The 25,861-nt window shown below is 36.3% G+C and overlaps 1 protein-coding gene across 3 annotated transcripts in view; it reads right to left on the reverse strand.

Moving 5' to 3' along the window:
• Positions 1–440: 440 nt before the first annotated feature.
• Positions 441–25,861, reverse strand: part of HEPACAM2 (HEPACAM family member 2) — a 35,365-nt gene continuing 9,944 nt past the window's right edge. Inside the window, exons 3-10 of one of the 3 annotated variants that reach the window (XM_016161321.2) lie at positions 24,183–24,467; positions 16,874–17,170; positions 9,231–9,356; positions 9,120–9,144; positions 8,991–9,028; positions 7,520–7,593; positions 4,428–4,537; positions 441–1,464 (exon numbers count right to left, since the gene is read on the reverse strand). In XM_016161321.2, the coding sequence (XP_016016807.2) occupies positions 1,461–1,464; positions 4,428–4,537; positions 7,520–7,593; positions 8,991–9,028; positions 9,120–9,144; positions 9,231–9,356; positions 16,874–17,170; positions 24,183–24,467 (959 nt within the window). In that variant the 3' untranslated portion in view covers positions 441–1,460. Of the gene's footprint in view, positions 1,465–4,423; positions 4,538–7,463; positions 7,594–8,990; positions 9,029–9,119; positions 9,145–9,230; positions 9,357–16,873; positions 17,171–24,182; positions 24,468–25,861 lie in introns of those variants that run through there. The other 2 variants (XM_036230356.1, XM_016161322.2) reach the window with 2 other exon arrangements.

Here is a 25,861-nt window from a genome sequence, read left to right on the forward strand (position 1 = left end):
GGCATTGCCAGGTCAGAGTGTTTGTAGCCAATTTGATTAAATATAAATACTTGTTTTTCTTCAAGATCTACAAGACTCAGACGATCGTTCTGCCTCCATTCCCCAGGTGTCACTGCACCCTAAACAGTTGCTTTGTGCTACTCTGTGTATCTACTTCCCTCTAGGCCACAGACCACCTTCCCCTCACAGTTTCTGTAACCTGACCCTGGGTTATCTATTGCAGCAGGTCCCAACCTTTTTGGCACTAGGGACCAGTGCTCCAATGAGAATCTAATGTCTGATGATCTGAGGTGGAGCTGAGGCGGTGATGCTAGGCTAGCACTGGGGAATGGCTGCAAATACAGATGAAGCTTCTCTTGCTCACCAGCCTGCTGCTCACCTCCTGCTGTGTGCCCTGTTTCCTAACAGGCCATGGAACAGTACTGGTTGCAGATCTCTGATCTAGTAGTTTCACCTTTTATGTAGCAGTCTTGCCTAATAATGATTGAAATCTGAATCGGTTCTTTCACTTGGGGATTGTGAAATTGTGTTATCTAACCATTTGATCTTTCACTGATTTTTTAAAATTCAGCAATATACAAGGAGGAAGACCTTTCTCAGAATCAACAAAGTCAGTGCAATAAAAATTACAAGCCTGAAAAAAATGTTGTGAGACAACAAGATTCTTATTTTAGTAGTTCTCAATAATCTGTACTTTATTGCACAATGAGAATAAAGGGTAAAAAAAAATTAATTCTACAATCTGACTTCTACGTAAAATTTTTACTCTACAAGACAAAGAAGGCCACATAAAAGCAAAAACAGAATAATTTATTTGAATCCATCTTTCCTGGAACAAAATAATAATAATAAGACTGATTAGTCATTTTCTTCAGTGTTTTACAGGTCTTTTCAAAAATACCATTGGTGATTCACAACCTAGAAAAGACATAATCTTGTTTTTAAGGCAACCATCATTATTCTGTGGTACAAATAGCAAGAAAAAAATTTAGGAATGAAATAAATAAATACAGTAATCTTCACAGTAATGAGAATTAATAAAACAAAGCCTGCTAAAAACTTCCCAAATATTGTTTGCACATTAGTAGGCCAAATATAATAGTGTCAATGTTGGTGAAAGTCAAAGTACTGGAACTAATTGAGCCTTTTACAGAAACTTGATATACAAAAAAACTAATTGGAAAGTCCCAGCCTTTTCTTTCAGTCAGCATGATAAAGACTATCCACTGAGGACTTTCTCCCAGCCACGCTTCTCTCTAATACAATGTTCTTCTGTGCATGCTGGAAATCCCACAGTCCAATTTTTATGAATGACTAGTCTGCACTTAAAAGGGTTATGATAAGTAAGAGGTATTGAGTTTGATTTCTTCACTGATTCCGATGAATATACATTTCCACTGTTTTTCCTCAAAATGTTCCTTCATTATTTCACTCGAATGCAGTGCTTTGCCCATGAATGTTCACCTGGCAATAAGATGTTATAAGATATGTAAATTATTATATAGATTACCAATTCTAAAGGTAGAAGAACCTTAAATCCTTTTATTTTTTTCCATAACTGCAAACAATGAGTGTTTTGAACTAGTTCGGAAAAATTAATAAGTATAAAGAGTAAGCAGTCATCAAATTCTGTAGATAATTTCCTTTTGCAACTAACGGTTTACTTACTTGAATGTCCTGTTTTTAAGATACTAACAAACAGTCTTGGATTCAAAACAAACTGTGCCAAGAGCACAGACAGCATTTAAATAAACGCAGCCATAAGTTCAAAAAACAAATAATTGGGCTGACTACTAGAATATTAACACAAATCAACTTACTAATTTGTTAAACACCAGTCCAGTTAGGTAAAAGACACATGTAGTAATGAAAACAACACTGCTAGAATAGTGTAAGAGGCAAAGAAAAGCATTTTTTGGCTGTCTTTTATATCTTAGAAGCAACTGGCAAATAGAGGTACAGGAAAGCAGTAAGTTTATGATTCTTTACCCAGAGCTGGCACATTCACTTTGGGAATGGGGGATGGGAGAGAGTCACTAAGCACATGCAATGCTGCATTATTCATGAAATCGATCTTTGAATTGAATTAGACCTAGAGCATAAAAACACAGGCAATCAGGAGAGAAAAATGATCTCTGTATGTTTAGGTCATGTTTATTCTACTGGTGAGTATTTATTCTACTAAGGACTACTAATCCTTAGTTAAAATAAGCAAACAGGAACCCACTGAGGTATAAAATCCTTTAAAGACTGAGTCTTATTTAATCTCTATCCCTAGCACATAGTTAATGTCCTGGAAATTTTTATGGATTGATTTTAAATAAAATAAGAGCAAAACAGTTTCTGATGAAATAAAAAGACATTCTACTTGTTTGTTTTTAAATTTTAGAATAGGGAACATAAATCTGTATTCAAGGAAAATAGCACTTTTAAAAATGTTGGCTCACCTTTGGGATGAGTTGGAAGAGAGAGAGGAGGAAAAATTTAAGAAATATTCACGAGAAGGGAGACAGTCTTACAGAGAAAGAGAAGAAAGAGAAGGGCAGATTCAGAGAGGGAGGACATCAAAGGATGCAGGTAAAGGAGGAGAGAGTCACAGGAAGATAAAAAGACACACAACGGGAAACAAAGACTCAGAAGACGAGAAGTTGGTGAGAAGAGAAAAGCCATGGAATGGAGATGGGGAGGTCACTCTGGCTGGGAACGTGAGTTGGTGTTCTTGGGTTGATTGCCTCTTGAAGGAGCATGTCTTTGATAGCGGCTTTGAATAGTCCTTAATGTGCTTGAAAGCAAACATTTCTGCTTTATTTTCAACCTTCAAAGTTCATTTCTAAAATACAGTTTTATATTCATATGTGAGGATATTGTGCATGTCAGAAAGCATTCTAGTTTCAGAGGGTGATTTTTATTTTTATTTTTTTAATTCAAAGATGAGGTTTTTTTGCAGGGAAAATCAACCTAATCCTTTTATTTTGTTTTCTGAAATTGTAGCTGTCATATTCCACAGTTTGAAATCAGCATTTATTTCATTATTGGGAGCCTTGAAAGATAAATTTGAAGTTTTCATTTGGTTTGTTTGCATTCTAACTAGAAAAATAGATATGTAGAATAAAGGACATATAGAAAAACAAATGAATTTAAATAGGATGAAATTTTTAACTGAACACAATCTTAAGATTCGGAAAGACACATACTTTAAAAATTCTTTCTATTTCTTATATCTAACAAGGAAAATATCCCTTAATTTTCTATTCCAGAAAGTAGAGTTAGGTATCATTTTAGAGAGTTTTTTAAAACTGTCATGTAATAATATTCCACTCTTAATGTTTTACTAGATTAAAAATATAATGCTTTAAAACAATTTTCTTTTTAAACCAGAAGTTCTTAGTTCTGTCAGTGTCTGCTTCTAATTTACCTGACTCCCATGTCTCCAGGTTCCCTGGGACAATAGGAATGCACTGATAGGGTCCTCTGAGGTGCTCTGGACACTTACTTAGTCTTTAAATGACTGCATAATCCCCCAGGACTGGGTCTCCTTCCTGAAAGTGATTTCCCATGCATTCATCGCTGCTAACTGTTATTTTTGGTACTTACCCCAGAGGTGTGCATAAATTACTTTTCTCGAACTGTTTATTTTGCCGAAGGGGGCGGGGGAAGTTCCTATATGTGGTTATTGATGTTCTTTTCAAAGTCAATAAATGGCAAATAAAAGAAATGATGGAAGATGATTTGTGGCAGTTATGCCTGCCAGCGGCTATAGCCCACACGAAAAAGGGAAGCTCATTTCACTATTTCAGAAGGCTGCAAGTTTAGTTTCTCCAAGGCGGGGAAGGTTGATGACTCCTTAGTGAGGTTAACTGGATATGTAATTTCCCGGCTTTGGCCTCAGCTAAGGTTTTATCCTCTAGGTGGAAGGCCGCTGTGCTTCTATTCTCACTGTGCTTCTCACTGTGCTTCTATTCCCTGGGGAGCAGACTGCTTTGAATCTGTAAGGGGTTGGGCATTTGTATGGTGACAGTGTTGAGCACATTTTGTAGGTTTTTTGTTTTGTTTTCTTGGTCCTATTTATAGTGACAGATCATTGGCTCTAAAACCACTATTTCCACTGGAAAATCTTTAAGACAAGGAAGGTGGCTTTGAGAACTGGCCTGAGGATCCTTCTGATGCCCAGATGTGGACTCACTGGAGGAAAATGCTGGATCCGAGAGCTCTCCATTTCATCCACTGGCCCAAACCCAGGGCTCCAGAAGATATTTGTGTGTTGTTTTGTTTCTTCAGATTATTATCAGGTGGGTAAGTATGTACAGAAACAATAATTTCCCATTTTAACATTTTTCTTCTGAGCCTTATAATAAACTCTAGGGAAAGCAAGAGCTGCACGCCTAGCCCCTCCAAACTAGGGTCTCCAAAGGCAAGTGCATACTTACTCTAGACGGTCTTGCTGTTGGGCAGGGATGTGCTGAATAACTTCGTAAATGGTATTGTGCAAATCTTGCCCCGATACACCATCAGAGGCTGGAACAGACCGACTTGGCATCTAGAAAATGTACATTAAAAAAATTAGCAGACTAATAAATAGTATTCCACATGCTGCACTGTTGAAAACAAATGGAAGTGGTGATGAGTAGAGAAATTGAATTGTTTATCTTCCCCGCAATGCTCATTTCCTCCTTGCTACAGTTTCCTGCACTTACCCTATGGTACTTAGTGCAGCAGCATAGCTATGAAGTTAGACAAGGAATAGCTTGACAAGGCTATTATTTTTTTTTTCTTCATTTAAGAAAAAAAGCTAGCAGTAATGTAAAGGACATGTAATAGAAAGGAAAAAAAACAGCAAAAGAGAAGATATCAGGACAGCTTAGAGTCGGAGAGCATGTATCATTTTTTTATATTACATCTTGATTTTCTTTTTGACACTATTTGCCAATTATGTGTGTAAGGACGGTCAAAAAGAAAGAATGATGTATAACCGAGAGCCCTTGTCACATTGCACATTAGTAAAGACAGTGCCAAAAAATATAGACCACATAAAGGGAGATGTTTTTGTCTGAATGCAGTAGTGGATTCTAAAAACTAAATGCTGAGATAAATGTGGAAAATGTAGTAGTGTATATCTGTCTGGTAAAAGCCAACATGTATATTATTGAAACTGAAATTCGTGTTTTATTAACTCCCATTCCTTGTATTTGAGAATTTTCTTCTTTCTATAAACATTGCCTTCCAGTTATTTAGCTAAAGTCTGGTTCGTCTCCTTATCCAAAACTCTTCCTATTTTAATTATACTTCTGATCACTTTCTGTCCTTTATATTCCTACAGCTCACCTAAAGGACTCTGTTCTTGATAAATCATCTGAAAGTTTTTTATCTTATCCCAGTTTTACCTGCTAGGTTATATTGGAACATCTTAGCTTTATGTTTTTCTGGAAACTGCCTATCTCTCTTCCACTTGCTAAAGCTCTCATGGGCAGCGCAAGAATGCATGATTCATCCTATCATTTGTGTGTCACAGAGATTTTGGTTTACACTTTGTACTTGAGATCAACTTTCTTTGGTATGGAGGTGTTCAGAGGCTATGATAAAAGCAATCTATAGATAATAACTAACTTACCTAACTTAATATTAGAGCTGTTAACAAGTAATGAATTTGTTCATGCCATTGCTGTCTGTCCAGCTTCTGAAAGAGTTGCTAAAGTGAAATGTATAGCAAGTAGAGGGAGGACGAGTATTCTGTCTGTACATGTAACACAAAAAGGTAGGAGATGATCCTGATTTTTAAAATCTCAAAAAATTACTAATTCAATTTATTTCCCTTAACGTCAATGTTCAGATCTTGGTCTTGTTATTATTTTTCCTTCTTCTCAAAGCCATTGCATTTGGCTGCTAATCTTCACACATAACTGCTATTCTGGCTTCTCATCACACATATCCTCCTACATATGTCCTGGTCCTCATCGACCTCCTTTGGTTGTTGGTGTTAATTTCTCACTTTTTCTCTAAGCACCTGGCACCACCAATGAAGAGCCTCAGCTGATTCCTTAGGAGTTTTCAACTTCGGAGATGGGCATGTCTCCAAATCAAGTCATTCTACTTTTGATAGAAATAAGTGGGGCTTCTGATATGTAATGATAGCACTCATTTCTCTGCCTCAAGTTCGTGAAGATTTTAGCATTTTCAGCAAATAGAGGTCTTCCCAATAAGATCTTCAAACTGAGTACTAATTAATCATAAGGCTAAATTTAAAGTTTCTTACATAGATCTCACTTTTGTCTAATGTATTCTTAGGAATAAAAACTGTGCATGACCGTAAAGAACCTCCTGACTTCAAAAATTCAATTCCAAGTCTTTTTAGTTCTTCCATTTTCTGCTCTCCCATTTAACAGCCACACACCTGAGAGGGGAGCTTTCTGCCATGGTGAAAAGCTGTTTGAAATAATTGATCCACCAAATATTCATTTTTGTCTTTTTGGCTGTAGAAGCAAAGGGTGAGCCAATCTGGTCTGAGACTGAATAGGGCATTGCAGAGCTTTTGCAACGCTGTTCTGCCCCTTCATCAGTGTGATGTGGGCTCGGTGCTACTGACTCACCCTTAGAGAGGATGAAATCCAGTCAGTCCCCAGCCCCCACTGCTCACATTCATTTGCGAAAGAAGATCTGGGGCCAGGAAACTTACTGGATGAATCTTATATTGATAGAATTCTCTAAACAAGTAAGGTAACTAGTCCCTAACACTAGTTTTCAAAACACCCAGAAGCAAGTAGACTGTTTACGGCCCTTTCCTTAAGTGAACTAATCATAGGGGAATAAGGAAGCCAAGAAAAGATTGGTCCTACACAAATCTAAAACAATGTTAATGAGCTGAGTAGCTCAGAGAAGCATTCTGCATGTCTGTGAAACAAAACCGATTGCTTTAAAATAGCTTGTCTTTGCAGACTGAAAAAAATGGCTTCAACTGCATAAAAGTGTCCCCTCTCACATCTCATGGACCTTTAGATTAAAAGAAAGCTGTGAACTTGCATACTTTGAGTTTATATGGTACCTTTATTCTGAAGAGCATAACTAACTTACCTAACCTAATATTACAGCAATTGTCTTTGCACCGTATCAAGAGATATGAGGGGGAAATGAAGGTGAAACTGAGGAACAGAGATTTCAGTGAAGTGACAGGTTGCGGTCATTGAATGACGCAGAATGATTTAAACCAGGGTCTCCTGATTTCCTATTTTTGCAGTTTTCTTGACCTACCCAGTTAGTTCTCTCTTCACTGAGCTTACCAGGCAAAGAATATTAAATGAATTAGTGTAACTTCCGTATTTTTGTTAGCCTTATTTATAAAGTCTAAGAAAGATGCTTTACCTCCCCTGATTCAGCTACACCATTCATTACAGAGTGAGTAAACAAACACTGCTGAGGGTAATGTAGCCATTTGACCACAATGCCCAAGTGCTTAAATGAGTGCTGCTTACACCTCTGGTGAAGCAGAATTCTACTTCTTTGTTAATCAGCCACAAGGGAAACCAACCCTGGGGACACCAGAAGCATCCGGAAAAGCAACAAATTCATAAATTCCGAAGTCATCTAGAGCATCTTCATGGCCTGAAATGGAAAACAAATACTACTTACAAACCAAATACCTCAACGTGTTATTGTGTTTTAAGCCTTTGTAAAACTCATCTTTGTTGTTTGCTTCAAGTGGTATGTATATCCAAACAATTTAACATTTCCTAATCCCCTACAGTCATATTGCCTCTAAGGGGTGTTGGAAATCACTTCTGAAGCCGAGAATTGAAACCGAATTGAGAAAATCCTCTTAGAGGTTGATGTGAGGACAGTGTATTACATATTCAAATAAACACCTGTGGGCTGGCCTCTCCTTTGAAACTTGCAGTTACCAGAGATTTAGGGCCACCAAGGCTTCAACCTGGTAGTCAGAGCAGGTCTTAAACCACCCATAGTATCTACTGTACCCTGCTAGATCTAACAGAGATCACTAGGACTAATAAAAATAGATTAATAACTATAGCTGCCCATAGATACAAAATTTAATACAATACAATGCTAAGATCAGCTAAACTATCATCTGAAAACTGGCAGGAGTGGGTGGCTGGGAGGAACCAGATGGTCTCTCTGGGGCCTCTCCCAGCTCTGACATTCTATCATTTATGAGAAAAGATTAGATAAAAAGAAGAAGTCTTGCATTTAGTAAGCAGCCAGGAATCATATTAGGCACCCCACATACATCATGGTGTTTAACTCTCATAGCAACCCTGGGGGAAGTTATTACCTTTGTTATATAGATGAGGAAGTTGAGTGCAGTAAAAATAATTTTCCAAAGGTGACATTGGGGAAAAGTGGCATATGTGGGACTGAAACCCAGCTTTGTGTGGCTCCAAGGCCTGAGCAAAAGTCCCATTGTTAACTTATAACTACTCAGTAAGGAGTCAGTGGTGATAGTAGTGAGTGGCATGCTGGGGACAAAGAAGCCCCAAACCTGGCGAATTAACAGGATGAGAGAACCCTGGGCATTTTCAAAATAATAATAAGATCGATGGAACAGGATTCAGCAGGATTCAGTGACAGTGGGCAAATGACTGCTCTCCCAGACTTACTTGGCCCTCTTGACTGTAAAATGGAGTCAAGTACCTTTTGCTCTTAAGATTGCAGAATGAAATTTAATTATGGGTGGCGAACACAATGAAATATATGTATGACATATTATTGAATTGTACACTTGAACCTATATAATTTTATTAACCAATGTCACCCCAATAAATTTAATAATAAAAAATCATGCTTATCTTACAGACTTGTGTGATTTACATAAAACCAATACAAGGGATAGCACTTTGTCAAGTGAAGGCACTATATATACAAAGGTAAGGGATTTTTAGTATCATATCGATAGTACATTATATATAATAATGAATGTCAACAATATTGATGAATAAATATACATTACCTTGATAATAGCCCCCTTTCAGCCTAGCTATTACCTGAAAATGTTCGTGCTTTCCTGTAGTCTGTTTCTGGCCTGAAAAGACAAATTGGTATTTCTGTCAGTCTTAGCAACTGAGGAAAAAGCATTTAACAAAAAATTATTTTCATAGAAACGTATGCATTACCTGCCTTCTAACTTTTGTTTAATAACTAAAACCAAAAGAGAAAAAACACAGTAAGATACTTTTTAGTACATATATAACACAATTAAAATTTGTTTTCTAATTTTAACCTACCTTTGTAGGGTTGATATTTTTTCCATAAGAGAAGCAGACACATGGATATAATCAAAAAGAGTGATATTCCAGTTATACTTGCTAAAGGGGACAGTGATTTCCCTTTCTGTGGAAGTCTTTCCAGTCCTAAATAAAAAGACAAATGTATTTTAATATTTTATTAAAGATCAATAATAAATTGTGCTTTGACTTGTTTATGCTTTATCTTAAATGAGACACTACTGCAAATATGAGAATATGAATGAGAGAGATGAAATGAAAGGAATGCACTTGTTGTAGAACACACAATAAACTCTCTAAGGATATTTGTGATTGGAAATGTGATGAGCTGCCCAGGATAACACTGATATGTTATACTAGATATAGCTAATAATTCCTGTCATACTTTTCAATGGTGTTTGTCACTGTTTGACTTATATCTATTTGATCTCCTTGCGTACAACATCCTCAGTTACTAGGTTAGTCCTTCTCTCCTTCCATTTCACTCTTTTAGTATAATTCAGGTACATGAATTGAGGTGGTATGTGATTAAAGGTGAGAAAGGGGAGGTATTTATTTCAAATACACAATTTTTGACTAATAAGTTTTAATCCTTAATATACAATGTGTGTATGATTGTCAAAATACTTAAAGTCCCACCTTGTGACTAAAAATCACTTTATTTTGCAAGTCATTCCTTTTATTAATATTTCTATCTAAAATACAGTGCAAATAGCTAACGTTTGCTGAGTACTTAAAATACGAGCTCTGTTGTAAGAGCACATGATACATATTGACCCATTAAATGCTCATAACAATCTTATTTGGAGGTATTATTATTATTATCCTCTCTTATCATATGAAGAAGCTAAGGCTTGCCAAAGTCGCTCAAGTAAGTGACAGAGTCCAGAAGGGACTCCTAGGCTCTTGACACTTTGTGCTGCCTCACTTTGATGTTATTTTAACAGAGCTTATTAACCAGGGCAATGTTAACAGTAGTTCCAGACGACAATATGTTTAGACATACAGTTAATCTATAACTTGGGAAGTAGTTGTGATGCCCAACAAAGGAGAGCAACAGGTGTCGTTCATGTTATCGTGTGAATCAGAAACTGATGACATGGAAATGAATCAAGAAGTTTCCTGTCTCTGTCCAGCTTAATGTTGTAGTGAAAGTCATGGGTGGGACATCACTTCGGTTCTGCGGCGGTGGGAACAGCCTGGAGAATCTGGGCGTGGTGAAGAACATGGTGGCTGCTCAGCTCTGCAATAAATGTCCAGCCTGCACCTGTCATCTTCTGCCATAAAACCTTTGCTGAGCCACTTGACTCTGAGGGTCTGGATTTTCACATTAGTAAAATAAGGTTAGAGTAACAGTTCTTTAAGTTCTCTTATAGGTCTGATATTACATAATTTGGGGCAGCCAGAGAGTTTTACATGAAGGTTATTATGTAAATAGAACATTATATCCAGTGGCATGCTAGTAACTTGTATGTGCACATATACACATACAAAGTTAAAATTCTTATTGATTTAAAGGGTGTATAGCACATAATTTAGAAATAATAAAACGCAATACTCTTTATTTTTAATTTCACAATCTAATTGATTCTCATGCTTTTGTTGAGCATAATGTGTGAGCATTATGTTTACATGAAACCAAATGTACATTTTCCCCCATTTATTTGGTATAGATGTATCATACCAATAATAGCGAAAATAATAATAATAATGATGATGATGATGATAATAATAATAAACTAAAGCACTATTTCTAGGTGCAGATAAGGAAATAGTCTTAGAGAAAGTAAAATATTGGCCACAGTCAGTGAGTCCTAGAACTGAGACTGGAACGTAGGTTTTTTTTTCCTGACCGCAAGTGCAGTTTTTTCCTGTTAATCTGTGGCCAGAGAATGGTTTTATAATTGGCAGGTAGGCTCCTATATATTCAGTTTCTTCTCTAGCCTTTTCTAACATCGGACTCCCCCAATTCTTCATAGCCAGGCTGCCTTCGCCAAAATTTAGTAACTTCTCACCCCTCAAAGAAGTATTCAGTGCTAATTTATTCTAATCAAGTTTCTGCTGTTTTACCCTGAGAAAAACTGCAGAAAAACATTTTAGTATAGTCTCAAGTCTCAGGTTTTTTTCCTCCTAAACTTGAAGATAATGCTAATGATTGTTATTCAGAGCACTTCTCATCCTCTGGTGAAGCCGCATTCTAGCATACATCAGCTCTTTGCCAGATACCTCCAGGATTCTGAGGCCTGGTAGTAGGTTTAATATACAATGAATAGGTGTCTTACACTAGGTAAGACGCATCTTCTTCATTTTTAACTTTTTGTCACTATTTGACCAGGTTTGCACATTCTGTCCTACAGAGCATCCCTCTCGTTCCCCTTTAGCATTACTTCCTTATTTTTTTAGACTCCTTCCTTACTGCCCTCTTGCCTCTCTTCCCCTGGCTCTGTTTGCCCTACATCAGAGAACCAACCGCCCTGTAGTGACCAGCTCCTATGAGCCCAAAACCTTGGCTCTGGCAAAGGCCAAACATCCTTCTCCTGGAGATGAGAAATAGGGATAGACCTTTTCTCCGAACAAATGATCTTTCCTGTTAGCCCCCTCTCTCCTCTAGAACATCCTGGCTCTCTGCTCTTAACATGGCTTCATCCTGTTTCAGAACACACAAGATTTACCAGGTCCAGCATTTGAAATGCACTCCCTTCCACAAAATAAAAAGTGCCAAATATGTCAAGGAATCAAATCAAGGGGCATGGTTGCTATAGTCTCAGCTCTAGGCAGGTGTTTTTAGGAGAAATAGACTTCCAGAAGCACAATTTGAAAATAAAACAGAAGACATATTCTGACCTAATTGCCACAGAGAATGATTAGGGATCCCGAATGTAGTTCTGGACACTGACAGGAGCCCCAGTCTTCCTCCTTTCTGAGAGATTTCTACTCTTTAGCACATAGCATGCCATCCTCCCTATTATTTAAACACGATTGACTCATTTACCAAAGCCCTAGTGCAAATGCTTTTTGCCCCCTCCTTGGGCAAACAAATAAAATGAAATAACGTATTAAGTGCAAATATGGGCAAGAGGTGTGGTATCCATGGTATCGCAACCCGGCTGTTTGAGAGACTGCACCCCAAACAGGACAGCCATATGCCACCACCAGTCGGCATGCCTATTTCTAGATCAGGATGGAGTTCTGAGATCTCTCCCATCCAGTCTATTCTCTGATTATGCCAGCTGATTCATGTCCCTATGTTGATGAAGGTGCCATATGGGAGAGCATGTTATTTCTACACTCCATCATGGCCGCAGCTGACAGACACACTTATTTATATGCTAGATGCTCACGGGATGTCACCTAAGGTCTCAGGTCTGGATGTCAGAGCTCAGTTGTTTTCTCTTGTGGCCCAAAGTGAAATACACCTCTTGGACATTTAACCCACGTTTCCAGGTACATGGAAGAAATTAGTAAACTCATTTTCCTTCCTTAGGTCATTTTCCTAATATAAATAAATATAAAAATGATAGACTTATCAAGATCACATACAAATTAAAAACATTTCTATTATGTCTAAATCTCAAACTACAGCCATGTGGACCTTGGGGACTCTAATAATTTATACATTCGAATGTCATCATTCAATGTGAACACTTCGATTCTAATCATAAATAGTTTCATTGTATGTATATATTGTATGGCACAATAGTGATTTATACACCATTGCAATTTAAAAGTAGGAACGCCTGCATTCAAGGAAGTCCTTAAATAAGATAATGAAATCATTGTTTTTTCAAAATACAGATGCTAATTTAGTATTTTAATTGCTATACTTTCCTTGAAATTTATATTCTAGATATTTTTAGTTATAGATATTTAATAATTTCTCATTAAAATGAAACTATACACATGTCATAGACAAACCAGAGTATGCCTTTGTATATAGCAAAGGTAATGAGAATATACACACTATCCTATATATGTGACATATCTTTTAGAAAGACTATAGTCTTATCGATATTCTCAGTCAGAAACAGCAAGGGAAACAGTTTATACAGTGGTTCAAAACAAGGGCTTTGAATTCAGATATTTTATCATTTACTAGTGGTGTGAGCTTGCCCTGTTTTCTTTAGGCTATCTTCACCGAGACACAGAAAGGTCAATTAATATCTCAAATTAGATGTGAATCATAGCCCACAGAGGTGGAAGTCTCCATCTGGTCTAGTCTTACATAGGCAGGAAAACATAGAGCTAATTGTCACATTTCCTAACCTTCCTCTGCCCAGTTGAAAGTCCCCAATAAAACTTTTGATTTTTTCCTGACCTCCTTATTTTCTTTCCATATTGATGACATTGGAGTCATCTTTGACTCCTTTTCCCTTTGCCCTCCATACCCTATTGCTGAGACTTTTGGTCGGCCACATTCTTTGCCTCATTAAAAATGAAGAGGTTAATAAGAAATAACTCGATTCTGGTTATACTAAACATAACTTGGTTCTGAAAACATCTCAGAGTCAGGTATTTTATCCCTCAAAATCATTTCAAATTCTCCACAGATCTTTATACAGATTGCTCATCCAAGTGGATGGTCAGTAAGTGTTCAATTAATAGTTACAAGTGGTTTTCTTTTTTCTCTTTTCTTTTTTCTCTTCTCTTCTTTTCTTTCTTTTCTTTCTTTCTTTCTTTCTTTCTTTCTTTCTTTCTTTCTTTCTTTCTTTCTTTCTTTCTTTCTTTCTTTCTCTCTCTCTCTCTCTCTCTCTCTCTCTCTCTCTCTCTCTCTCCCTCTCTCTTTTTTTTTTTTTTACTGTAGGCTGGTGTACACATAGACTGCGTTGCAGTGATTCATTCATTTGGAAAACTTTTAAGAAATAAAATACTTAACAAAACACATTAATACTATACATTTTCTTTACCATTTGTTACTGTTTTAGTTAAAGTTCTGTGGGTATCTGGAGGTTGGAATATAGCTCTAAAAACCACAGAGAGGTCACTAATGTTGACAACCCGAATCCCTCTGAGAAACTAAGCACCTGCTCTTCTTATTTACTATAATAACAAATGCTTGGTCTTTGTACAGGTCGAACAGGTTTTTTAGATTTCACAGAAGGCAATTATTTGATATTAAGATTGCAGTTGTCTTTGAACCTTAGTAATAAGATCTTAATCAAATATTGGGGGCTTCTGATATTATGAAAATACCTTGGCTCAATATTCATGGAGAAAATTTAGGTAGTAGTAAAGGCTTCACGGCAGTATATGGCTACATATTGCAACCATATTTCACTTGCAATATGCATGAAGAATAAATCTAAGATGACATCCAGATTACCGATAAACTATTTTATATGCTTAATTATGGCTTGCTTTGAAATCATGTTTTGGTTACCCACTAAGGTAAAAAGCTGGTTAAGCCTATTTAAAATTTAGTAAAATAGAAAGCAAAGGGTATACCTTAGCTGCTTACATGCCTGCTACCCATATTAGGTTGTTAGCATCTTTTACCAGAAATTATTTTTTCAAATGACATTCTTAATGCCTACCCCAGTATTTGGCCCATAATAGGTGCTAAATAATGAATGAATGAGTGCCTGATTTATATCATCCTAAATACATATAGGCTTTGGAATCTATAAGGAAAATATATTATTGTTTACTGCGCAAATGAAACATAGCTCAGGTAAAAATTTAGAGCTGCATTGTCCAATATGATAGCCGCTGGATACGTGTGGCTATTTACATTTAAATTAAAATTAATAAAGATGAAATAAAAACTTTAGATCCTTAGTAGCCATATTTTAAGTGTTTAAAAGCCAAGCGAGACTAGTGGCTACTATATTGGATAGTGCAGATATCGAACATTTCCTTCCTTGCAGAAAGTTTTACTGGATAGCACTCTTCATACCCCACCAAGCTAGTAAGTAAATTTCAGTATACTCAGATGATTTTGCAAATATGAATAATCCCAACCTTAAGGAGGCCTGGGAGGACCCAAACCACCATATATTTCTATATCAATCTATAATTTTGTGATAATCTTATAATTCTTAATGGCTCTTAAAGAGCTTTTAAATAAATTTGGAAGGCAACATAGAGAGGGAAAAAGCCGAACTAAGTGATCATCACACGTGTGCTTGCTAAATGCTCACATTCTCAGATTCTAGCTGTGAAATCTTGATCCAATAGATCATAGGTGTCATAATGAAAATACATTATTAGACTGCTCCAGGTAATTTTGATGCACATGACCCAAGGGCTACATACTGAAAAATTTAGTCTAAGAATTACCAGGATTATTTTCTTGCCTCCTTTATTCAACAAAATGTTCTGACTCTTTCTTTGTTAAGCACCAAAGCTATACAGACAGAGAAAGAGAAGATATCAAATGGGAAAGGTATTAGTGGTGGTGCCTGTTGCAAGCTTGTTCCTTCACCAATCATAGGCACCCTGAACACCACTGCTCTCAGGCGTTCCCGAAGTACGATCTGGCTTGTCTTTGTCTTCATGCTAAGGTGAGTCCAGGAAGGACATGATGGTAGGTATAGAAGTTTACTGATAGTAGTAGAGGAAGAGTGAAAGGGAAAGAAGGTGGAGGAGAAGGCGGGAGAAGGGAGAAAAAAGAAAAGAGAAACAAGAAGGAAAGAGAGAAGAGAATGGGTTTGAGAGATAGGAAGAAAGAAGAATGGACAAACTGCGAGGGGGCAGGGCAATAAGGAAGAGAAAAGAGTCTGAAATTGCTTTTGGATTTCTGTCTCAGGTCGGTTGATAGCAGGGCCGTTCATTTAAACAGGGAATACAGAAAGAGTAGTGATTTGGGGGAAAGAAGATGGTTTCGTTTTGGTGTTTGGATCTCTGTGCTGTCTCTAGTACTTCAAAGTAAAGACATCCAGAAGGCAACCGTGTATAAAGTCTTAGAGCTTTAAATATGTGGATTTGGGATCTACTAATGTTTCATGAAACCATGGGAGTGGATGAAATCATACAAGAGAATAAAATCATACTGCAGAGTGAGAAGAGGAAGCTCAGAAGGATGGAATTTGGTGGGCATAAATATTTTAGGCAGTGATTCTTAAACTTTTGTGGATCCATGAGCATTCTGAAAAATCAAATGATTCCTAGAGAATGTCAAAATTCATAGACTTATAAAATTTGGTAGTTTTCAAGGTACTGAGACCTTTTTTGAGAACTACAGATTTCAGGTGTTTAAATTACGAAAGAGGAAAGGAAGCCCATGAAGGACAGTGAGAAGGAGAGTCAAATAATAGGAAAACGAGATTTCCAATTCATGGAGATTTATTCATCTGACTCAATACAACAGTAGATATAAGCCTTTTAAATAAGTAGATGCTTCTCTTAAATTCCTTTTTGTAAAATCAGGAGAGCAAGGATACATATTTAGAAATACATAATTTTTTGAGTTCTCTCTTCTCATTGCCTCAGAGTTAGCAATTGAATTCCTTTTCCATTCTGTTTTGAGTTTTCTTTCTTTGACTCATAGAAGCCATGGCTTCCTTAACTCAGGAAAGAGAGATTCTTAGAGTATATGAACAACCCCACAGTGATATTCTCTTCCGCATAGGCATAAAATAGGGGCAGAGTAAGGCCAGCATGCTTTTGTGTTTCATTGGGATCCCTGCCTTTTATGTCACACTTACCTACAGAAGTGATGATGACTGTGAATCGAGTTTCATCTTGCCTTCCAGTGACATTGTTGTAAGCACAGCACACATAGTCAGCTGTCTTCTGGGCTACTTTCTCAGATGCAACTTCCAAGCGAGGCCCATGCTTAATGACATATGTTGTATTGTCAGTCCTCTGGATCCAGGAATAGGTGTTGGGAGGGTATGAATCAGCAGAACAATCAAACAAGACGGCTTCCCCAATGTCAACAGTAAATACTTCCCCTACTTTTAGTCCTTTATCAGAATTAACTCGAAGTCCATAAGGTCCATCTACATTAGTTGGAAAAAAAAAAAAAAAAAAGGAGTAACATAAATAATCTTGACATAGTTTACAAATTTTGTAGAGCTTAGCAGCATTTTATTTTCTGTGAAAGTCTTCATGTTAAACTTGGGCAGGTACGTCCTCATTTAGACTCCCAAGAAATGATAAGGACCTAAAAATGTTTTATTCTGATATCCATGAAAAAAGTAATTATTTGAGATGTGATTGAAATAGTGAAAGCCTTGAAACTTAGTATATACAATTTTACAGACACCATCATCATCATAATTGTGATTCTAAGCTTTTGAGTAATATATTGATGAGTATGCAGTCTTGTTAGACAAATTCAATCTTTCTGAAACAATAATTTCACTTGAAAGCATTTTAAAAACAGATTATGGCCTCTGTTTTCTCTTTGACAATCATATTTTGAGCATTATTTGTTTTATTTTTTTCTCAGTGTTAAGATATGTCATGGAAATGTTTATAAAATACATAGTTTCGCAGGGAGCATAAATTTGTGCAGCTAGGTATAGGAGTGTTCCATATTTTCATATTTTCATGACATTTTAATAGTTAAAGAATTTTTAAAAATTCCTCTCCACAAGCTAAGCCTAGAATTCCACTTGGAAAAAATACATCTTTGTTATCATTAACCAATATTCATTTATCATCAATAAACTACTGGATCATGAATATCTATGGTGGTTTTCCTCACACTGCAATATTCCTGTAGCATTTTGTTATTTCTGTAGCATCGGATGACCTGCAGACGAAGACACATTTCCCATTGCTTTCTTCAGAGAATAAAGAGAGAGATTTTAAAAATATTCCCCAGATAAGTAGGTTTTTCTCAATCAGTCTAAATTTTGGCTTATATTCTAAAAACTTCAAGGTTTAGGTATGATCGTGCTCATTTTTCAGTTGATCATAACCAACATTATTGGATATTTGCCATTCGAAGGCCCTTTAAGTACTTATGTAGACAACCACAATTAATCTTTAAAGCAACACATGAAATAGATGTTATTATTTCCATTATAAAATGAAGAGACATTTAAAAAATTAATTATGCCATGGTCACATAGGTATTATATAGCAGAGTTGGGACTCTAAAATATATGCATTTAATTATTCATATTACCTCTCTAAAAATGTAAATGATATACTTTCTATATCACAATAGTTTCCTTGGTGTCTAATTATATTATTAGTTCTACAATAATTTATTGTCTAATTATATATTAATTCTGTGCTTATTTAATAAGTAATCAACAAATACTTGTTTGAGAGATACTAAATGTTAGATAATATATTTAATATATGAGAGATAAAAAATGTGTAAGTCACAGTTCCTACTCTCAAGAAATTTATGAACTGAATAAGGCTATGTATAGTTTGCTCAGTAATGATCTAATCTCAAAGGTTCTGATTTCTTTTTTTTTTTTTAAGAAAGTACTGACTATTTCATCTCTCATTCTATGGAATAATGTAGTGACTTAACTAAGTTAAATCCTGATTTTGTCAATGATTAGTTTGGTGTTCTTCAGAAGTCATTTAACCTTTCTGGGTCTCATTTTTATCACCTTTACTATAAAAAGGTTGACTAGATGACTGTTGAAGTTTTTTAACCTTTGAAACACCATAATTCATGCCACACTAAAGCTATTCTGGATACTGGCAAGCTAGTTTCAAATTTGCAGATTCCCAGAGTAGTTCTCTATTAGATCAGCATTTTCTGACCAATTTACTCTTTTGGAAACAAATTTTCTAAGATATAACAGAAACTGAAGATGCAAAACAATAATTATATTTAGTTAGGGAACATAAACTTTATATTTGTTTGCTTTCTTAAAGACACACAGACATCTGAAGGAAACCTATAGATTTATACTAATATGCATTCATGAGATGATCCTACTTTCAGAAAGTAATCAGAAATTTGAAGTAACCAGGAACTGAAGATGGAGTAGTAAAGTGAAGAGAAATGAATGCCCCTCTCCTGTGACTGCTCTAGAAACTTGTCACGCTCCTCTTGTCATTTCAGGCTGTGATATGGTCTCGGGGAGAAGAACTATGTGATGTAAAATGAAACCCTCTTATTCTGAATTCCACTAAGTACTGAGTTGTGTAAAGGTTGTTTTCACTCACTCAACTAAAATCAATGTTGAATTGCTGCCATGCACATGACATTGTTCTTGTGAGGGAATTTGAGGTGTCACAGACAGAGTTCCTGTGGCTTTCATCTCAGGCCCAGTGCAGCAACAGGATCCCTTCAAGTTTTCAGCACTGACAGAACAATAGGAAAGCAAAGGCCACTAACCAGTGGGCACTGATAGTAGTTCACATAGTAGAAAATCAATGGAAGGGATCAAGCAAACGAGGAACCGGAGTCTGTGCACCAAACCTAAAGTATGAGAGCAGAGCGATGCAGGCTTGAGAAAGAAAAGTGTGCTCATAAAAATAGTTATTCATTTTAAGTTTCTGCCTTCCCATTGGATGTCAGGGTTTACAGAATGTGGCTATAAAAACAAACTGCCTGATAATTTATCACATAAAAATGAGTGATTTTTCATTCAAAGTGTGCTGACATTACTCAAAGCTTTTTTTGGAAACTCCTCATTTGAAATTGCCTTAAGACCTTGCAACATAATGGAATATTCTCAAAAAATGTAATTCTTTCATTTTGGAGAGTGGGTTCAATTTGTAGAGAAAGTTATTTAGAGAGAAGGCTGGTGAATAAGTTTGATTATCTAATTTAATAACATCACTCTAGTTTAAAATAAAACATACTTCTAAAGAGAGGAATCTGATTATCTTAGCTTACCTTGCCCACATTCATGTTTCTTTTGTTACTTCCCATATTTTGGATTTTTGTGATTGGTATAATCTTTTGTCTTCCGTCAGTCTTAGTTATATATCTGGCTTTTTAGAGTCAGCCTCAAATTCCCCAAACTCCTTCAGCCCCCTACGAGCATCTCTTAAAGTTCTTGGAACCTAACATCTTGAAGCATTTAAGTTGCTTTCTTCTGATATGATTTCTTAAAATGTAACAGATTTTATTTGATTATATAAGAAATACATGTTCATTGCAGAAAATTCTAAAATTCAGAGAAGCACAAAGATGAAAACACTTGTAATTTACCACTCAGAGATCAAATATCCATATTTCACTGTATGAACTTCAAGTTTTTCTTCTATTTTCTTTCTCTCTCCCTCCCTCCCTGCCTCCTTTCCCCCCTCCCTCAGGCAGACACATAGATCTATCTTTCATACTCTACACACTGCTTACAATCTGTTTTCTTCTCATTACACTGATGTTATTTCCTTTTTCACTGGCACCTCAGCTGACCATTTGTTTCCTCTGAAGTGCAGCCTAGTACATTATTCATAGGAATGAGCAATCCAATTGGAGACATTTGGAGTGATTCGACCAGTGTGCCCTCTAACATTGAAGATGAAAGCAGAAAGATAATTTTGTTTTGACTTTGGATTATGGTTCAGGTTCTTGCTTTTGGCAGAGAACTCCCAAGAGAAATGAACCCTTTGCCTCAGGAATGGCTGTTTAATAAATGACTTATAAAATCACACATCATCTGTTCTCTTTAACAATTTACGGCTGGGCGGGAACAGAACCTAAATTTCCATCATTTTGCTGCTTGCCACCCTGCTTGTGAGCAGATGGTAAGTATTTATTGTGAATGACCTCTTTTTTTTTTCTTTAATTTTTATCACTTAGAGTACTTCCCTGCAGCAGTGCCATATGTTACAAACAAAACGCAGTGGTTACTGGGTTATTATTTACAACTAGAGCTGGAAGGCATATACATTTCATGAACTGCAAGTAGATATTTGTCTGAATTACTGGCTTGACATCGTATTCCGCCAAGACCAGTACCAGATTATGACATCATCACCTCATAAATATATATGGTCAGTTTTAATAGATTTTATTTTTTCTGTCAAAATAAAAAATAATTCCTGCTTTCATGAAGGAAACTATCATAGACCCGGTGCCTTAAGAAAACAGAAGAGGTGATTCATACTGAAATTTTAAATTAGGATGTGGACCTCTATGGGGGAATATTGGAATGTGACATTTACTAGATTATTGAGGAACTTTGCTAAAGGTCAGGAAAAAAAAACAAAAACAAAAACAAACCAACAAGGAAGGGCCAAAACATTTCAAGAAGTTCTTATCCATAATGGGAATTTAGCCCTACCACAGTATCATTAAGTAACATTGGAATCTGAAAAGGGTGTGAAGAAAGATAATCTGTTTCTTTTTAGTCAAGCTCAAGAAACCTCTATTGAATTCTAATTTGTGTCAAGTATTGCCCTAGGGATAAAAAGGTGAATAACTCAGGTCTCCTATTTGGGGTTGGGACACTTATAAATGGAAGAGACTCAAGGGAAATAGGAGCACCAGGAGAGAGATGGCCTGGGGTGCTGTGGGAGCATAGTGAACCTCCTAGTGACACAGAAGAGGTGAGACAAAGTGGGGGCAGATGAGCCTGACTGGAGAAGATGTGACGGGAGAGAAATGTGTATCCAGGCGAAGAAAGAGAAGTGGGAACAACATCACCTAAAGCACATAGTCCCAGTTTGCATGGAATGACCGAGATTGTAAACATGTCGATGCCACATTGACAGAAAGGATAAATGACAAATCTTCAGATTATATATTTTATCTGATTCTTACTACCCTAAACCAAGAAAACAAAACAAAAACAAAGTAGGGCTAAAATGGTAATAGTAAGAAAAAGTAATAAAGTAACAAGTCTGGGTGGTGTTTCTATGCGTTACATATGTTTTATACACGTTTCTATAGGTAATAATTGCTTAGCACTAACAAGATTATGATGATTGATTTTTGAATCCACTCAAACTGAGTGAATAAGTGAATAAATAAATGAGTGAAGGAATTAATATCATTAAGGTGAGAAGTCGACTAGGTGAAGATTTTTGCATTTGAATGTAAAATTAAGAAAAATTAATGTTATACAATTATCACTTAAGAGTAAAAATCTTTCCTAAATCATGCAGATACTCACCTTTACAATGTGTAAATAAAATCCAAATTAGTAAATTTTCTCAATGTTCTTTCTACTCTGTCATTAGTCTATACTCATGACAGACATTTCTCTGTGAGATTTCCATACATTATGTCTAAAAGAATGTAAAGAGAAAGTTCAGCCTGTAAATAGAAGATATGTATGTGGTATCTGAATTTATTCAAATTGGGATATTTTAATTCTTTCAAATTACACAGGAAAGAAAAGAAGGTACAGAGTTTAAAGCATAATATTCAACATTTACAGGTGTGATTATGGATTTTCTCCCCATTTTTATACTTTTCACAATGTTTATCAGGCATATTCTGTGATAATAATGAGATTGGGGCATAAACTTGCACCTGGGTGAAAGAAGGATCTTATTTTCACTTTGTAAGATTAAAATAAACAATACAGCAAAACAAAAGTGTAATTAAAGATGCAAATGATATTTTCATGTGTCTGTAATTGTTTATGCACTTCCCCCCTGGGAATTTGGCTAGATTTTAAAGATAGAGAGTTAAACAAATATGAGAAAGAACTGATGTAAAGAAAATATTTTTACGTAGAAAAATATATTAAATTAAAAAATGGTAATGCTTGGGGAAGAAAAAGTTCTCTCAAGGTATCCTTTCAGTTTTCTCTTTGCAGGTATCTTTTAAATTATCCAAGCTTCCCATAATTTCTTACCACCATGTTGCTAATTATGTCAGCATAGTTCTGGCTCAAAGATAAAAAAAAAAATAAGGAAAAACAAAGCTAACATTATCGAGTACTTCCTATTTGCTGCTCACTGATTTCTTATACATAAAATTTAACTTAATCCTTCTTAACCCTCTTACACTGGGAACAGTGTAGGTAAAGAGATGAGGAAAATGATGCACAGAAAGGGTAAGTGTCTTGCACAGACTAGTAATGAAAGAACCAGGGCTTCAACTCAGGCCTTCTGAATTTACAACTCAGGCTCATAACCACTGCGCTATCCATTAAACTCCCCATGTGACGTGACGTTAACTAGAGTACATGGTCAAAACAAAACTTGATCAGGTTCTCTTCAGTTAACAAGGAATGCTGCAACACAATCTAACTTCCTATTGTCTCTCACTGCATTGAATTATAGTTCCTCAGGATTAATATTCAGTAGATAGGACAGCCCCGTAACAAAGGGATGTTCAGCTCAAAATGTCACTAGTGTGGAGGCTGAAAACTGTGCAAAGCTGATATTAGAATGTAATACTAAACACGTTAGAGGTGGAGCTACAGAGTAGAGAGGACTGAGTTAAAAATACAATAAGTAAAGAGAGGAATCTTGTTTGGGTTGGTGATGATGCTACGACATGAACTGAAGAGTTTGATGAACTTTGCATGAGGTTCAACAACAACCATAAAGACAATAGAAAAAAAGGAAATTAAAATCTGAAATAATTACTATTCCCTTGGAAACTGAATACCTAACTGTTGAATAATTGAGTGTTCTCTGCCTGTGATCCTGACTCTAAAATTGGACCTGAGAAAATGGGCAGGACGAGCAGCCATGCTCTGAAATGCACTATCTATGCACTTCCCACAACCTGGGAATGTTTTACCCTGTGGTCAGCTACAGAGCACATTTGTCTTCTAGTTTAAAATTACCAACTTTTCTTCCTTGGGGATGAATAAATTAGTGCCTTTTGTGTATTTTTGCATTCTTGAAATTGAGGTTCTTTTTTTTTCTGGTAGAAATAAGGTCACACAATGGACTAAGTCACAGAATGTATCCTGAAAGGCCCCTGGCTAGAATCTCAGCTTGATCTTCAAGAAATAGAGTTATGCAAGCGAATGTATTTCATGATAAGACAGTGCTAGGAAGTATGATTACAACTACAGTACAATAGTAAAAACCAAGTGGCATCTGACGATGATAGTGTCAGTGACCACCCTTGTGAGAACTTCCCAGAAGAAAACTCATGATTTTTAAAAAACTTACAATATATGGTGGGCATAATGGTGTCACTTTCCATCTCACTGACAGGGTTCTTCACAAGGCAACTGTAATTCCCAATGTCTTCTCTGGTCACTGGAGCAATATGAAGAGAGTTGTTTTGGGGAGAAGGGGAGTTGGTGGATCTGGGATGGACTGGTCTCCCATTTTTTAGCCACTGGTAAACCAGCCTGGTGCCTCCTTCCACAAGGCATGTCAGGGTCACGTTCCCCACGTACTCTATGGCCCCAGAGGAGGGCTGAGTCTGCACCACCGGTTTTGTGACAGGGTCTGCAATATCAAGAGAGAGAGAAATGATTTTTGCCACCACAGAATTATAGCAAAAGTCTATGAGGTCTCTCAAATATTAAATCCAGTGGAAATGATTCCACAGTTTTACATTTTGTGAATGTAGACAGTTGAGGCAATAATTAAAGAAGAGAACAAAAAAGTTGTGAAAAATGCAAAGTGATAACATATAAACATACCATTTATAGTAGAAATAACCACATTCTAGAACTTAATCTTCAAGGATTTTCTAATGAAAACCTTCACTTAACTGCATTATAAATAATGCAGTTAGTGGTAGAAAACATTAGCTTCCTTCTTTCTTGTTTATTGTGCTTTCACCAATGCCATAAAGGTATACTCTCATAGACAAAACTAACATGGTTGCTCCCCTCTCTTGATTTGTCCTAAGGTCCCAAGAACAGCTGTTTGGGGTAGATGTAGTAAACCCAAGCTACTATCCACCATTTGAAAAATATCAAGATCACATACATTATACTTATGGGAGACTGAGGAAAAGTTTTAGAGCATCATATATGTACCATTTACTTTTCCTTCTATGTAAACAAACTAATTATTTGTTTTTATTGCTTTGCATTTGTGTTGCAACATTTGTCACTTTGCCAAACCAAAGCCTACATTTCAACACTAACTCAATCTGAAAATAGGATAAAAGGTGTTACTGGGATTGCATCAAATTAGAAATATAAAAGACAAATCCAATAGAAATTCCAGTTGGCTACCCTGAACAAGCCCGATCCCATCTGATCTCAGAAGCTAAGTAGGGTCAGGCCTGGTTAGTACTTGGATGGAAGACTACCTAGGAAGACCAGGTGCTATAGGCATAAAAAAAAAAAAAAAAGGAATTATAAGATGACAAGGTCCTTGCAATCTGTGAGGGTAACCAAGGGTTGCCTCACAAGAAAAAAAAAAAGAAAAGAAAAGAAAAGAAATTCCAGTTGGAACTGGAAGACATAGGAAAACAGTTTGATGTCATGAGTCTGGTACACTATAGCCACACAAAAATATTTGTCAAATGAATACATTTCCAAAAATGAGTAAATATTTTCTCCCTGAGTTTTAACTCTAAAATCATTGAATAAGGGTAGAAATTATGTAAGTATACATAACTATTTTCAGCAACCTTCATTAATTTTTGAGGTTCTTGACTACGTTTGATAAAGGACAGTGATTTTCTCAGAGTTACACAGCAGTCAGCAGCAAAACGAAGAGGGCTTTACACCTGGCAATGTCACTCTCCAGCGTTCTGGAGAGAGATGCATTTGATAATTTCCTTCTTGTGTTCGCTTCAGCAGCACATATACTCAAATTGATAATTTCCTTCTGTGTATGACTACAGGGCATGGAGAGAGTGAGATGATACATAAGTGAAAGGT

The sequence above is a fragment of the Rousettus aegyptiacus genome, unplaced genomic scaffold, assembly GCF_014176215.1.
Source record: "Rousettus aegyptiacus isolate mRouAeg1 unplaced genomic scaffold, mRouAeg1.p scaffold_m13_p_13, whole genome shotgun sequence".
NCBI classification, from domain to species: Eukaryota; Metazoa; Chordata; class Mammalia; order Chiroptera; family Pteropodidae; genus Rousettus; species Rousettus aegyptiacus.